General features: G+C 41.8%; 1 protein-coding gene across 1 annotated transcript in view; it reads right to left on the bottom strand.

The window, feature by feature from the left end:
• PTEN (phosphatase and tensin homolog) overlaps positions 1–15,416 on the bottom strand; it is a 48,309-nt gene that overhangs the window by 12,012 nt on the left and 20,881 nt on the right. Inside the window, exons 3-5 of the mRNA XM_014966640.1 lie at positions 14,769–14,813; positions 9,880–9,923; positions 5,662–5,900 (exon numbers count right to left, since the gene is read on the bottom strand). Of these exons, the coding sequence (XP_014822126.1) occupies positions 5,662–5,900; positions 9,880–9,923; positions 14,769–14,813 (328 nt within the window). The remainder of the gene's footprint in view (positions 1–5,661; positions 5,901–9,879; positions 9,924–14,768; positions 14,814–15,416) is intronic.

Raw genomic sequence — 15,416 nt, 5'->3', positions numbered from 1 at the left:
CACTTTTGCAGCTATATAAAGTGATAGTTGATCTCAAAGGAAAACCAGTTCTCATCCCGGAGGGCAGTTTCATCCCTCCAGCCAGAGATTTTAACTCCCTGGAGACATAGTCTTTACCCTGAGATGCGAAGAAAGAACCACACCAAGTGGAATAGAAAGTTCTCCATTTTCCAAAGGTCTGATTTCTAAGCAGAACACTTTCATAACAAGCTAATATTCTGAGAGGTGCAATCACCCCCCTGCTTACTTTTAGTCAAGAGGAATGAAAAACAGGGAAGCTGTTTAAGTATTTTCTCCTCAAGAAAGTTACATATCCCATATATCACCATCATAATTTTTCAAATGGATGTTAGTTAAGCTTCTCTATTCCCTATGCCAGAGTTTCACAGGCCACTGCTGAGCTATGTAGACATCACAAAAATTATCAGGTGCTGCTTCTGGTTCTCCTCTCAATGTTGCACGGGCTGTATTATGAAAAAAAAAAAAAAAACCAACAAAACATTTTTGGAAGTAATCATAGAATGGTTAGAGTTGGAAGGGACCTTAAAGATCATCCAGTTCCAACCCCCCTGCCATGGCAGGGACACCTCCCACCAGACCAGGTTGCTCCAAGCCCTGTCCAGCCTGGCCTTGAACCCCTCCAGGGATGGGGCAGCCACAACTTCCTGGGCAACTTGTTTCAGTGCCTCATCACCCTCATAGTCAAGAATTTCTTCATAATATCTAATCTAAATCTCCCATCTTTCAGTTTAAAACCGTTCCCCCTTGTCCTGTCACTACACTTCCTGACAAAGAGTCCCTCCCCAGCTCTCCTGTAGCTCCCTTCAGATATTAGAAGGCTGCTATAAGGTCTCCCTGGAGCCTTCTCTTCTCCAGGCTGAACAACCCCAGCTCCCTCAGCCTGTCTTCACAGCAGAGGTGCTCCATCCCCCTGATCATCCTTTTGGCCCTCCGCTGGCCCCGTTCCAACAGGTCCATGTCCTGTCTGTGCTGACGGCTCCAGAGCTGGGCACAGTGCTCCAGGTGGGGTCTCACGAGCGATTCACTTTAATAACATGCCCTATGACAGTACAGCTACAGCTGCAGCCTCAGACTAGGCTTACGGTGTCATGTTTAGCAGAGGTTGTCAACCGAGTACATGGAACAAACAGGCATCACAACCGACCAGCTCTGAGACATGGATATCTACCCTGCTCAAAGAGCCATTCTGAAACTTTCTTGCACAAAATAATTGGTTTCCATTTCCTGGAAATAGTCCCACTATTAGGAGCCATTCCTAAAAATACAACAGTACAATAGTCAAAGAATGCTCCTGATAGATCATCTCCAGCTCAAGCACTTGAATAGCTGTTCCCAGCTGCTATCTATCTGTTGAGCAGACTACGCTTCTTTCCAAGCCTAATCCTCACCATAAAACTCTTCAAGGCAGGACTAAATAAAGACCTTCTCCAGCTGTAGGAAGGTAGGCTGTCACTCTTTGGCATCACAGTAGTATTTCAGTGTCCATCTTAAGGAAGAAACCAGGTGATAAGCTAACCATTTCAAACAGTGGAAGCAGCAGCTTTCTTAGAAGGTTTTTTTGGGAGGTGTACTGCTTCTCCAGCTCTGAAAACAGGCTGGACAATTACATTTCTTCATCCAATTTCAGAAAACAGTTTGTCTTCCTTGGTTCAAAGAAAAAACAGAAGTCAGTCCTGTTCTACTACAGTGGTGGTGACTGATAGACAACCATTTAGTCAATACCTTCTGATCTTCATTATTCCCTTCTGAAAAAGTTCCCCCCACTATGATGAGTTAGAGAAGTCAAAAGAGGCATCTTACAGAGAAAAGAAAAAAAAACAAACCCTGAAGTTTTTTGGTCAGAGACAGACTTTGAGACTCAGTTCCCCGAGTCTTATTCCCTACTACCTTTCCCAGGACATCAGCAGCAGAATATCTAGCAGTCTCATCTACAGCCACCCTCACTTCATGTTGCAAAGGCCTCTGTGAAGCTTCTTCTCCCAGTAGACACTTGGGAAACACTTGCTACAGAAGGATTTGAGGTTGTTTTCTTGACCAATCAGTCACACTTCCTCTTGCACACTTCCTGCTGACATGGACTAAACTTTCTTGAGAATCACTTTGCCAGACACAGTAATTGCAACAGCGATTTTCACTATACTAATCTGAGCAGCTATATACAAAGTGGGCACCCTATGCTTGCTTTAAATGAAGAAAATTTGAAACCTCATTAAAGCCAGTTTTCCTTCATCATACATCTGTTGGTCCACAAAAAAACCCACAAAATTAAAAAAAGTGCATTCTCTTCACCCTACATGCGAACAGTTCTTCTGATGCCTCATTTACTTTGAGTCCAGGAAGTCAGTTATATAAAAATGTGGGGAAGCATCAAATCAGAGAGCAGAACCTGACATATAACACTGACATATGGGCCACAAGGGAAGAAAAAGCTCTCAGAACCTGCACTGGAATATCTACTTAAAAACCCTACTTTAGTAAATACATGAATCACATACTGCCCACTGTCTGTAGAAAGATAACCGTGCCCAAGCAAAGCTGGAAAAAATCACAATAAAAATCAACTCTTCCAGTAGAGACATCAAAACCAGAACAAAGTTGCTTGTTACAGATAATATTTACAGTGAAGCTAAACAAGGCTCTCACTATTCCTGTTTACTAAGTTCTTCATTACCTCAAACATGCCAGAGGTACCACCGGGGTGCTGATGAACACCTGACTTCACCCTCAGCACACGAAGATGCAGAAACACCGCCCTCGTTTTACAGCAGGGAAACTGAGGCACAACATGCTTCATCATGTATTTTTAAGTTTTTTAGTTTTGTAAGTTTTGATGATCCAGCTCCTATTAGCAGGAGTAATCTACACTGTTTATTCATCCCACAGCTCATTCCTCTTCAGTATCATGCAGTCCTACCAAAAGCCGTGAAGTTTTGATGGGAAAACTTGAAGCTGTCTCTGCTCTAGTATCACATCAAAACTATCTTCTCAGCAGTACACAGAATAACAGCTCCATGTACAAAGACAGCAAACTAAGAAGTTATTTGCTCCCTTCAATGAATTAACAGCCTTCAAACATGAGGTCTACACACTGTGAAATTAATACTTTATGCAAATATTGCAGGAACACAGAGAGCTCTACACTGGAGTACAGTGAAACTGGCTGCCAGGATGATCCCCCGGGCTGCTCCACCAACATACACAAGGAAATGATGGAAGATGAGCAGGAAAGGTTGCTGAAGTCACCCTGCAAGTCACATCTTATTATATTTGAAGAAGATTTAAAATAAGGAGGTTAAATTCCCAGTAATGAGGCACAACCATATGAGAAAGGTCCAACATACAGTTACTGCTAAGTGCATCTGTACCACTGACAAGGTCTTAACAGAATGCTCTTGTAGCCATGGACACAATTTCTCTGAAATATCTCTGAGATTCTCACCCCACCTCCCCATTTCTCCTCAGGAAAAGACAAGAAACTAAACAGCAGCAGCTCACAAAGCAGGCTGTGAGGCAGACAATATGTGGGCTTAACTACCGCTTCATTGAAAAGGGGAATCCAGCAACAGAATCTTCCAGTAGGGATATTCAACTTTAACACACACACACACTGTAATGACTACGCATTTCCAAACACCACCACAGAAGCTAAAAGAAACTGAGGAGATGAACTACTCACCCATTCATGCAAAACAAGCTAGAATAATCATCTTATTTGGGTTGAAAACACCAAAGAAGTTCACTCATCAACCACCCAACACACAGCAGAATGCTGTTTAAAAGGCTATTTAAAATAAACCAGCTTTTCTTGAACAGGAGATGGAAAGAACAGACTGTTTTAGTGTTGTGACTAATTGCTGCTGCTTAGGAAAGCTTTTTCATTTAGAACAACTGCACTGATCCAGGAGTGTTACAAGTAAATCAAACCAGGTATCACAACTGATGGTAAGTAATTCTTAAAGGGCAGAAGGCAAAAAATAGGGGCTATGAGAATGAAGAACTACCCACTGTAGGAGAGATCAGGTTTGAGACCATCTACAGAACCTGAAGGTATGCAATTCCATGGGACCTGATGAAATCCATCCACACACAGGTCCTGAGGAAGCTGGCGGATAAAGTTGCTAAGCCACTTTCCATTCCTGTCGTGGCAGTCTGGTCAAGCTCCTGCTGACTGGAAGAGGGGAAACATAACCCCCATCTTCAAAAAGGGAAAAAAAGGACAACCCAGGGAACTACAGGCTGGTCAGTCTTACCTGTGTGCGCAGGGCAAGACGTCATAGAGCAGATCCTTTCATGGAATCTCTGCTAAGGCACATGGAGAATAAGGACAACATGGCTTCACCAAGGGAAAGTCATGCCTGACACATTTGGTGGCCTTCTGTGATGGTGCTACAGCATTGGTAAATAAGGGGAGAGCAACGGGCATCATCTACCTGGACTATGCAAAGCATTTGACACTGTCCCACATAACATACTGGTCTATAAACTGGAGAGACATGGATTTGATGGACGGACCACTAAACTAAGGCTAGGAATTGGCTGGATGGCCGCACTCAAAAGGGCTGCGGTCAACAGCTCAATGTCCAACTGGAAGCCAGTGATGAGTGGTGTTCCTCAGGGGTCAGTACTGGGACCACTGCTGTTTAACATCTTTGTCGGTGACACAGACAGTGGGATTGAGTGCACCCTCAGCAAGTTCACTGATGACACCAAGATGTGTGTGTGGTGCAGTCAGCACACTGGAGGGAAGGATGGCATCCAGAGGGACCTGGACAGGCTTGAGAGATGGGCCCCAGTGAACCTCATGAAATTCAACCAATCCAAGAGCAGGGTCCTGCACTTGGGTCACTGCAATCCCAGGCACAAATACAGGCTGGGCAGAGAATGGTTTGAGAGCAGCCCTGAGGAGAAGGACTTGGGGATGTTGGTGGATGAAAAGCTCAACATGAGCTGGCAATGCACACTGGCAGCCCAGAAATGCAACCGCATCCTGGGCTGCATCAAAAGAAGCGTGGCAGCAGGTCACAGGAGGTGATTCTAGCCCTCTACTCTGCTCTGGTGAGACCCCACCTGGAGCACTGTGTCCAGCTCTGGAGCCCTTAGCACAGGAAGGACATGGACCTGTTGGAACGGGTCCAGCAGAGGGCCAAAAGGATGGTCAGAGGGCTGGAGCACCTCTGCTGTGAGGACAGGCTGAGAAAGTTGGCGTTGTTCATCCTGGGAAAGAGAAAGCTCCAGGGAGACCTTATAGTGCCTTTCCAGTACCTGCAGGGGGCTACAGGAGAGCTGGAGAGAGGCTCTTTGTCAGGAAGTGTAGCAATAGGACAAGGGGTAACGGTTTTAAACTGAAAGATGGGAGATTTAGATTAGATATTAGGAACACATTATTGACTGGTATGGTTGTGAGACACTGAACAGGTTGCCCAGAGAAGCTGTGGCTGCCCCTTTCCCTGGAGGGGTTCAAGTCCAGGCTGTATGGGACTTTGATACAGCTGGTCTAGTGGGAGGCACCCCTGCCCAGGGCAGGAACTAGATGACCTTTAAGGTCTCTTCCAACCCAAACCGCTCTATGATTCACTGACCTGAAGATGCAAAATCATACAGATATAGGTTAGGAGAATAGAAGAACAGAAAACAGCTCACCTTCTTGTCTCTGGTCCTTACTTCCCCATAGAAATCTAGGGCTTCTTGAGCCTTTAAAAACTTGCCTCGATGCAACAAATATGCACATATCATTACACCAGTTCGTCCCTTTCCAGCTTTACAGTGGATTGCTGCAACATGATTGTCATCTTCACTTAGCCATTGGTCAAGATCTTCACAAAATGGTTTGATAAGCTCTAGCTGTGGTGGGTTATGGTCTTCAAAAGGGTACTGTGCAACTGCAATGAGAATTAGTAGTTTAGCAAAGTCTCAAAAGGAAATAACAGCAAGCTCAACTAGACAGGTCAACTTTGTGACAAGTATGCAAAAAAATTACCTTTCCCAATACCTCACCCCCACCCTGCATATAGATATATACATTTTTTATTCTAGTGTATTCAGCAATTTACTGCATATTATATGCATTGCAGACATTTCTCTAGTAATACACAAGCAAGCATCCTGCTACACAAAGAGACTACTTCACACCGCTACTGAAATGAGTGGCACAGACTCTGTATCTCACACCCCAGATTTTCTAGAATTTAAGAGAACATTGGCACAAAGAATAACCTTGTGAAAACCCAGTACTCTAGCAATGATTAGGCTACCTGCTGAGAGAAAACAGGGCCAGATGTCAGTCACTGTTCAGACAATAGGAATTTCATTGAAAAATACCTGAGCACGCTTGGGTGCTACATTGGGAACAAACTCTCAGAACTTGCTCAAAGGGGTTTTGAAACAAAAACCCACAACTTCCGTATTAGAAAATGGTCATCAGAAAAGAAATTTCATGCAAGGCACTCATTATACTTCTAGGTTTTAAAGTGAAACTACCAGACAAAGTTGTCCTTTTTGTTACATGGATGCACACAAACACTTTTTCCATCTAGAGATGGAAAGAATTTCAAGAAAATGAAAGAGAACTCAAGAGAACAAAAAATAAGCAATAAACAGAGAGAAGCACCCAAACCTCCAACACCTTGGATAAGATGGCAGACAATGCCATGCTGACCAGCATATTACATAGGGTTGTACTACCCTCATCAAGGGAACAGCACTTTATAAACTGCACCCCAATTCTCGATCGACAGACTTGGGATCTAATACATACAAGTCTGGTTCATTTTAAGATTTTCAGCTAGAGCCACCATAGCCTTTTCTGGTCTAAATATGACTACATCTCATTTTTGGGAAGTGTTTGTATTAATTCCATAAGTAACATTCTCTCGTCATACACACATGGCTTCTTTTGATGAATCCCTAAGGACTTGAAGAGCAGAAGTGAGGGATAAAGATATGGACTTCACTGCAGCACAAGTCCGAAGCCCTTTGGCCATGGACTTGTCCACAAGGATAATTTACAGAATCACAGAATGGTAGAAGTTGGAAGGGACCCTCAGAGATCATCTCGTCCAACCCCCTTGCCAAAGCAGGGTCACCCAGAGCAGGTTGCACAGGAATATATCCAAGGTGGTTTTGGAATATCTCCAGAGAAGGAGACTCCGCACCCTCTCTGGGCAGCCTCTTCCTGGGCTCCATCACCCTCAAAGTAAAGAAGTCCTTCCTCTTGTTGAGACAGAATTTCCTTTGTTCCAGTTTGTGCCTGTTGCCCCTTGTCCTGTCACCAGGCACCACTGTAAGGAGTATGGCCCCATGCTCTTGACACCTGTCCTTTAGATATTGATAAGCATTGATGAGGTCCCCTCTCAGTCCTCTCTTCTCCAGGCTAAGCAGACCCAAGTCCCTCAACCTTTCCTTGTAAGAGAAGTGCTCCAGTCCCCTGATCATCTTTGTAGCCCTCTGTTGGACTCTTTCCAGTAGTTCCCCGTCCTTCTTGAACTGGGGAGCCCAGAACTGAACCCAGTGCTCCAGATGTGACTTCACCCAGGCAGGATAGAGAGGGAGGATGACCTCCCTTGACCTGATGGCCTCACTATTTAATGCACCCCAGGATGCCATTGGCCTTCTTGGCCACAAGGGCACATTGCTGGCTCGATATTCACTCACAGTACAGACCACCCCCTTAATCTCCCAGGAAACCAAACAGGTAGGCCCAACAAAGTGAGTAATCTTTGTTAAAACAGCAAAGAACGTAGAATGAGAATGTACACTTATAAATTCTTCCACATGAAAGATCCAAAGACTCCCCAGATGACCATTTTATGTGAACTTAGAGATGCCACTTTCTGCAGCAGATGTAAATGTAAAGAGGATTTTATTTAGAAACCTCTAAGAAAAGAAGCTGTATGGGGATGCTGCAGATGCATCCATACAACTTTGAGTATATCTTAACTACATTCAATAAGGTTCTCGTGAAGAGGAGAGACAAAAGTAATCCTGAAAGAACAGCCTGAAAAACCCCACATACTAACAGCATACTGAAGATGCTCTCCAAGATTTGGGATCACAGGCAAACCTTGCGGTATTTTCTTCAAAGATGAAATGAGGAGCAGATGAAATGCATGTCCTGTGATGGTGCAGAAGGATTAAGCATCAGAAAGCAACCTTAGGAAACAAAGCTGCACAACCTTGAGCTTAGAGGGTGCAGGTCCTCCATGGATTTTGGTTCCTAACACTGGAGCACACAGTATCTGATTACTCTTTCCAAGATCCTAGACATTGCAAGAAAAATCACATAGCAAAAAAAAAATATATAAAAAGGAAAGCCTGTGGCAAAGCAGAAGGCAATTTCCAGTATGGAGGTACTTCAGAAATTGCAAAACCCTAGACAGAAAGCTAACATCCAAAGGAAAAGAGCTTTCGACATTTGGCTTTGAATTTGATGCAAGAGCATCCAAGTTGAATAATGAACTACTGTAGCGTTTCATGCTAAATGTATAAATGAGAAGTTCCCTCTGAAATCATATCACTTTAGAAGATTTTAAAGTAGAACTGTTGTTCCTCTGCTAAGGGAAGTTCCAAGTCACCAATTTGGTTATCTAAGGTAACTAATTTGGGGGTGAAAAGAAAGGCAGGCAACACATAGCTCCCTACAACAATGTTGTCTTATGCAGGGGAGATGTGAAAGGGGCTGTCACAAACAACATTTTGGGCTGGGATTGACAGTGAAGGGATCTGAGCACCCCTGTAACAGAAAGCATAAATTAAAGCAAGCATATGTTCTGGACATATCAGAAGCACATCCTTTTCATTAACACCTTTTCTCCTCTTCCTAGAAGTACTGTTCAAGCAGATCTTAAATCTTTCTTTCTGGCCTGGATGTATTGAGTGAGGTTTCAGGATGCTGTCGTTCAACACCATAAGAGCAAATCAGGAGCGAAGATGATTTCAAAATGAAAATTTCCATCCTACATTCAGACATTAAAGCAGCCAATGACATTTTGGTCATGTTCCAAACATCTTCTTTACAACTCGAGGGATGGTTTGAAACCATAATAATGAAAGAAGTTGTTGACCCCTTGCTATGATGTAGTATTAGCCAGTAAGGCCAAAAATTATTCACCTCCTGCAATTACAGACACACAAGAACTCCTTATCTACTCAGCCATTCTGAGGCATTGCAAAAAGAGGAACTACAAGCTCGCTCCAGTACAGCGCACAGAATTGTTCCTCTGCACAAAAAGAAAAGGTAAATCAGTATTCATTCATTAACTAGGGAGTTAATACTGACAAAACAGGTACACCAGTTTTTACCCACCAAGGGTCTGATCGATAGGAGCCCTGAAAAGTTTCCGCACTTGTTCTGGTAACTCTGCAAAGTGTCTAAGAACCAACTCAACTCCAAGAGCATCACTTGGAAACTAATTTATTATTTATTTTTTTTTAAAGCAACGGAAAGTTTGTTCCAAATCTTCAAAAAGTTGTTTTACATGAACAGTGACAGTGGCTTAAGTGCTCTGCAAAAAGTGATGCTTCTGCATATAAAAACCAGACTTCTCTAAGCTCAACATCTAAATTTTACAGCAAGTTTGCACACTGAATTTAACAGAAACTTCTATATAACCCATCCTGCAAAAATTTCTCCAACAGAAGACTTCTGATTGCCTTATTAGACCTTGATCTATTTAACTGCCAAGAACATACTTTTTTGAAAGCATCAAGAATATAGCAAATTCCTCCAATGACTCAAAGCAATCTGACATGTTCCTTGTGCCCAAATCCCCTACATTACTATTCATCAGCTCCTACTTTATACTTTCATCCAGAAACACTGAAGTTTAAATAGAAGAACAAACACTAGACAGAAAAACGTACCTCTGCAGTTAAATTTGGCGGTGTCATAATGTCTTTCAGCACATCTAAGGAAGAGAAATAGACAAGAGTTCAAGACAAGTCTCTAAGGCACTCCCAGTATCTGTCACACCTTGGAACATACAGATCAACATATGGGAAAATCATGTATATCCATCAACTTTATGATTTAAAACTATAGCTAGAGGTTACATAGATAAAAACTGTTCTACTGAAGATATATAAAGTTGCTCACTAAATATCAGCTATTTTTCTGAAAAACAATTACTTACCCTATGGTCCATCAGTATGTTCCAGTCAGTGCGACTCTCCATGGAGACATTCACACAAGTAATGCAATACACCATTACTCTTTAACACTGCAGTATTACCCTCTCGAGCAGCTTTATGCTCCCACACAAACACACAAAGAGCAGAGGACTATGACCTTCCTTCAATTCACTCTGAACTCAAAACACATGTCAAGATCCCTGAACAACAACATGGGTGCTAGGGGTGATGGGGATCACAAGGACATTTCAAAGACCCTTGGCTATGCAACCTAAGCAAACATTCTTTCTCCAATTACAGGACCACAACAAGACCACCACAGGCAACCAAAAGCACCATTGAATATCATAACAGCACTTGCATCGAGTGACCAAGAAACTGTGATACTGGTCTCCACCTTGGCATTTGTTCTTGAAATTAGGTGAACTCAAAAAAAAAACCAGAAGGCAAATCAGCCCGTTTTCCCCCCACAGACCCTGGAAAATGGCACATTTCTGAAGTCTTTGGAGTTGCATCGATGTCTAGCCAACCAGTCTGTAGGAGCTAGTAGCACAGCAAACCACACTATACTCATCTAGCAGGATGACTTCCTAGGGACAAACATCAGTAATCAGATGCAACAATCCAGTCGGTAGGGCCCTAATGCATCCTTTACAGCATGCCAGAATGGCATGCTCTAAAGGAAACAAGCTAGATCAGATGTTGGGGGTAAGGGGAAAGATGACAAGAAGTGGATGCCCTCTGTAATCTTCCTTGGAGTTGCTCTCTGCAGGCAAAATGATGTGCCTCTACACAATGCAAGTAAAAATGCAGTTCAGAAGGAAAAGGAGAAAAATCAAAACTTCAAAACAGGACTCCAGGTTGATTGGGGGTCATTTCAGTACACAACACATCTAGATCTTCTGCTCTGATAATAATGTGTACTCTTCATAGGGTTCAAATACCCACACCAGTTTCCGGACTGGTATGAACTTATCTTTCCTTAACAGGTATGTTACTACTGCAGCATTTGGAGCCTAAGGGAGCTTACTTGACACTTAGGGACACGCAAACTCCTCAGCTCCTGTTGGTATGATTGTTGCATATATCTGGAGCCTCGCAAGTGCTGCACTGAGCTTTGGCCACGAGACTCACACCCCAGGGACAGAGGCAGGTCTGCTGGGGTTGCACACGCACTCAGAGCTTCCCTTTCTCTGAATTCCAGAGCCTTCTTGACTCTAGCCTCTGCTAGGGTAAAGTCTGGCAGTTTTTACAGCTCTGATCACATTGCTGACACTTTCCCTGGGTCAAAAGTGATACAGAGCAGGTTAAGCTGGCAAGTGTGACTCAAAAAAACATTATCTGCACTCAAGCCTTTGAGCAGAAAGGTTAGACACAGTATGTACACTCAGCCATGCTGGGCAAAGCTGCTAGGAAGCAAAGCAGTTAAACAAGCATCTTATCCAAGAAAGTTTCCTTCCTCCTTTTAAAGAAATACCAAATTCAAAGGGGTAGTAAGAGATTAAAGTCTTCAAACAAACAAAAAAATCCACATACAGGCAAAAAAAACTTCATATGTTGAAGTTTGAGAATGTATCAAATAGAACACCGTAAGGGATAAAAAAAAAAATAGTTGTATTGATACCAAGGATAGAAAGTGAGCACAGAACATAGCCAGGTCACTCGTTATGTCCTCTTACAGGAGATGCACACAACAAATGCAGAGCTCCAGACTCGGCTGTACAAACTCAGCTGTTTTCTGTGTAATGAAATGGGAGTTTTTGCGGCAGACATCCCACCAGCACACACCCTGGGGGATGCTTCTGTTCCTTAGCATTTCAAGTGCATTTGGTTTTTTTCATACACTATCAGACCTGTAATACAGTTGGATCTCCCGAGGAAACCTGAACTTTTTTTTTTTGCACTTTGGGGTGGGGAGTGGGTTGGCATGGTTCTTGTAATCCTCCTTATGATTAAAGCAAGTTTAAGGTAACCCAGATCCTAAATCCTGCCAGCCAGGTACCCTTCTGATCAACATCACAATCCCACTGATGACAGGACTATAGGCTACTGAAAAGATGGCAGCCTATGCCAAAGCCCAACCCTGTGTACACAGAGGTACAGAAAGTATACACATAAAATCCATGTTGCTCGTTAGAGCTCCTTCCTTTAACTATCTGCTTGTAGAACAGTTGAAAGAAATATACTGGAGATGGAGATTATTACAATAGGGGAGGTAACAATTAGGAACTATGTGAAGTTAGGAGATGAAAGCGGAAGAACATGTTAAAATAAAGAAGAACACTGAAAGGAACATGTGAAAAAACCACACAAACAAAAGAAATTGAATGCTCAAACATTTACTGGCAAGTCAAAAGCCAAGATGCAAGGATGAGGCATAACTGACATCATTTAAGCATCCTTTCACAAAAATCTCTCTCAATCCTTTTAAATAAAACTGCTCAACTTCATTATAAACTTCATATAACAGCTACCTTAAGGGAACTCAAACCCCATGACAGTGTCTGAAATAATTCTGAATATAATCACATAACTCCTCTGAACTCCCACCTCTTTCTTTTAAACACAGACAATAGGCTGATTATTTACAAAGGATCAGCTTAATCTAAAGAGATGCTGTTCTCCAAAATATCTGAAGGCTGCAATTTCTTCCCATCTCAAGACCAAACATTGCAACAATTCACCTAATGGCATTTATGTACTTAACGTGTATAAGTTTTCCTGCAAAAAGCCATAATCTGGCCTCTTTAGCCAGAGATAGAGAGTTTAAAAGCCATGCTTTCCAAGCAGTGCAGGCGTCACTAGAGTCTTCATTTGCAATTCATCCATGTTTTGGGGATGAAAAAAAAAAAAACAAACATGCACTTTAAAAGGATGTTTCATCCCGCAAAAGTTTTCCTATGAGGGTGACTACAGTAATTTTAGGAAGTTTCACTTGTGATTGTTTTGAAAATCACAAGGAAAATCAATAGGGGGATTCTTGCACCAAAAAGTTAAAATTTTTCTATGAAGCACTTGAAGACTTCGGCATACCCAGACAAGTTCTGTCTGTAGTTGAAAACACACATATCAGCAATGTAAAGGTCAAAAGCATTTGTCTCTTCACATCGCTCTTCTCACTCTAAAAATTTAAAGTTGTTCCTGTGCAGGGTTGGGGGATTGGTTTTTGCTTTTTTCTAACGTAAAATGAGGTTGCTGGAGGTGGAAACTTTTGAAGCACCACCTCCCTGAGGAGCTACTTGCTAAAATGCACAAAAGTCTTACTGAACACTTATTTTCTGGCCTTGATGTTTATACATAGCAACCTATTGTTTTTACCTGTCACCTCTCAAAACAAGCAGCTCAGCAAACCCTGATCTCATACATGATAGCAGAGCCACACTTCACAGAAGCTGATGGCTGAACTCAGCCCCAAGGAGCAGGAGGAAATTCAGTTTTATCTGTCCTGTTCTGCTTTGCTCCTCAAATCAAGGAAAAGCTGTCAGGAGGCTTCAGGGGAGGTCTAATAAAAACACGGTGGTTAGATTGTACTTGATACAGATCTCTAGTGCTGAGCTACAGAAGACTTCAAAAGAAGACATCAAGAAAGTCACCTCTTTAGAGAGCTGGCACCTACACACAGAAGGAGCTATCAGCTACTCTAGGAAGCACCGTGCTTTCCAGCTGTAAGTGCAATGAAGACAGCATTTATTAAAAGGCTAACATTCTGGAGAGCTTTTAAGTTGGAGAAAATAATTTTTTTACTGAATTCTATGAAAGCTGTTCAATGCATTTAATACATATTTTGCTTACATCTTATTTTCTGTCGCATCCTACCCTAGGCTTCACAGACAACCTCAATAACCAGCATACAATTTCTCAGCTTCTAGTATCATTTCACATCACTTAAAAAAATAAAGGCCTTAACAGCTCAGAGAATCAATAAATCAACAACTTAAGTTTCTGGAAAAAAAAATGAAGGGTAGGAAAACCATGACCTACTTCTCAACATCAGCTGACATCACCAAGTCATTTATACAAATGAAATTAGCCTAAACTAACGTATAAAGATGATCAAGGAACAACAACCAAAAAAAAATCCCTTTTGTAACAACAGCTTTCTGCATAACTAAATTTTCCATAGGAAAACATTACATTTCCAAAAGTGAGTAAACATCACATTAGCAACTGCTGCAATAGCTTTTTCAAAGTACTAAACAGGTACAGTCAATAAGAGTGTGGAAGTGACCAGAACCTGGGTACCAATACAGTTCAATTAAAAAAGAAAAAAAAAAACAGGAAAATATTAATTTGGCAATTTCTGCACTGTGGACATTAATACACTAATAGAAAGCCTGCTGTGAATTACTTTTCACTTTTTAATCACATGGTACAAGCTCCAGATGGGCTCGATGCCAAGTCATTTAAAAGCATTCAAGTAATATGAATACACACCAGTATTTCATTTAACCTCACTCAGTTCCACTAAATGAAGTAACAGTGCTCTCAATCAGGCTTAATTGCTTTAATAAATGTGCAAAACATCTCTAGCTCTGCTTCAGTACAGCAACAAGCCACTTTCACTCATAAGCTATTTTTAGAACTCATTATTTTGGAAAATACATCTATAAGGGCATACTTACAGATTGTATATCTTGTAATGGTTTTTATGCTTTGAATCCAAAAACCTGAAATAGAAAAAAAGGCATTCATTAATATACATTGCAATAATGTTGACCTTAATTTGCAGCATCATTAAAGCAGCATCCAGCATGTGCAGTTCTGCATTCCAAGTCCCAGCTGGCCCTGCAGGCCCTCAAAGTCAAGGAGGCAGCATGCTGCAAACCCCATTCACACAAATAACCCAGTAGTATGAATAAACCCACTTATGCAACTGAGGAGACCAAGATGTGACCTGCAACTGAATATTTATTGTATGGACCAACCCGCACTGATTTTTAAGATATCTGCGCATCAATATATTAAGCTGAGGAATGGTTGTTTATTTTTAAAGCAGAAAGCATGGATTACACTTGGTATCTGTAAACACCTACTTTTAATTTAATCATCTATGCAAAAGTATTTTGATACTATGGTGTTTCCAGTGAAAAAAGCAGTTAAACTAACTTTCATATTCTAGCCAGAATCGCTTAATTTAATTTGACACTGAAATCAAAGGACAGTGCCCAATGATATTCTGGGTTCAAGAAAGGAGGAGGAAGACCACTATACATTTTCCCACTCAGTTAATTTTCATGCTCACTTTGTAATAAAAACTTCCCATACAAGCC

The sequence above is a fragment of the Calidris pugnax genome, unplaced genomic scaffold (genome assembly GCF_001431845.1).
Source record: "Calidris pugnax isolate Ruff unplaced genomic scaffold, ASM143184v1 scaffold53, whole genome shotgun sequence".
In the NCBI taxonomy this organism is placed as follows: Eukaryota; Metazoa; Chordata; class Aves; order Charadriiformes; family Scolopacidae; genus Calidris; species Calidris pugnax.
This window is presented reverse-complemented; position numbering and strand designations above follow the sequence as displayed.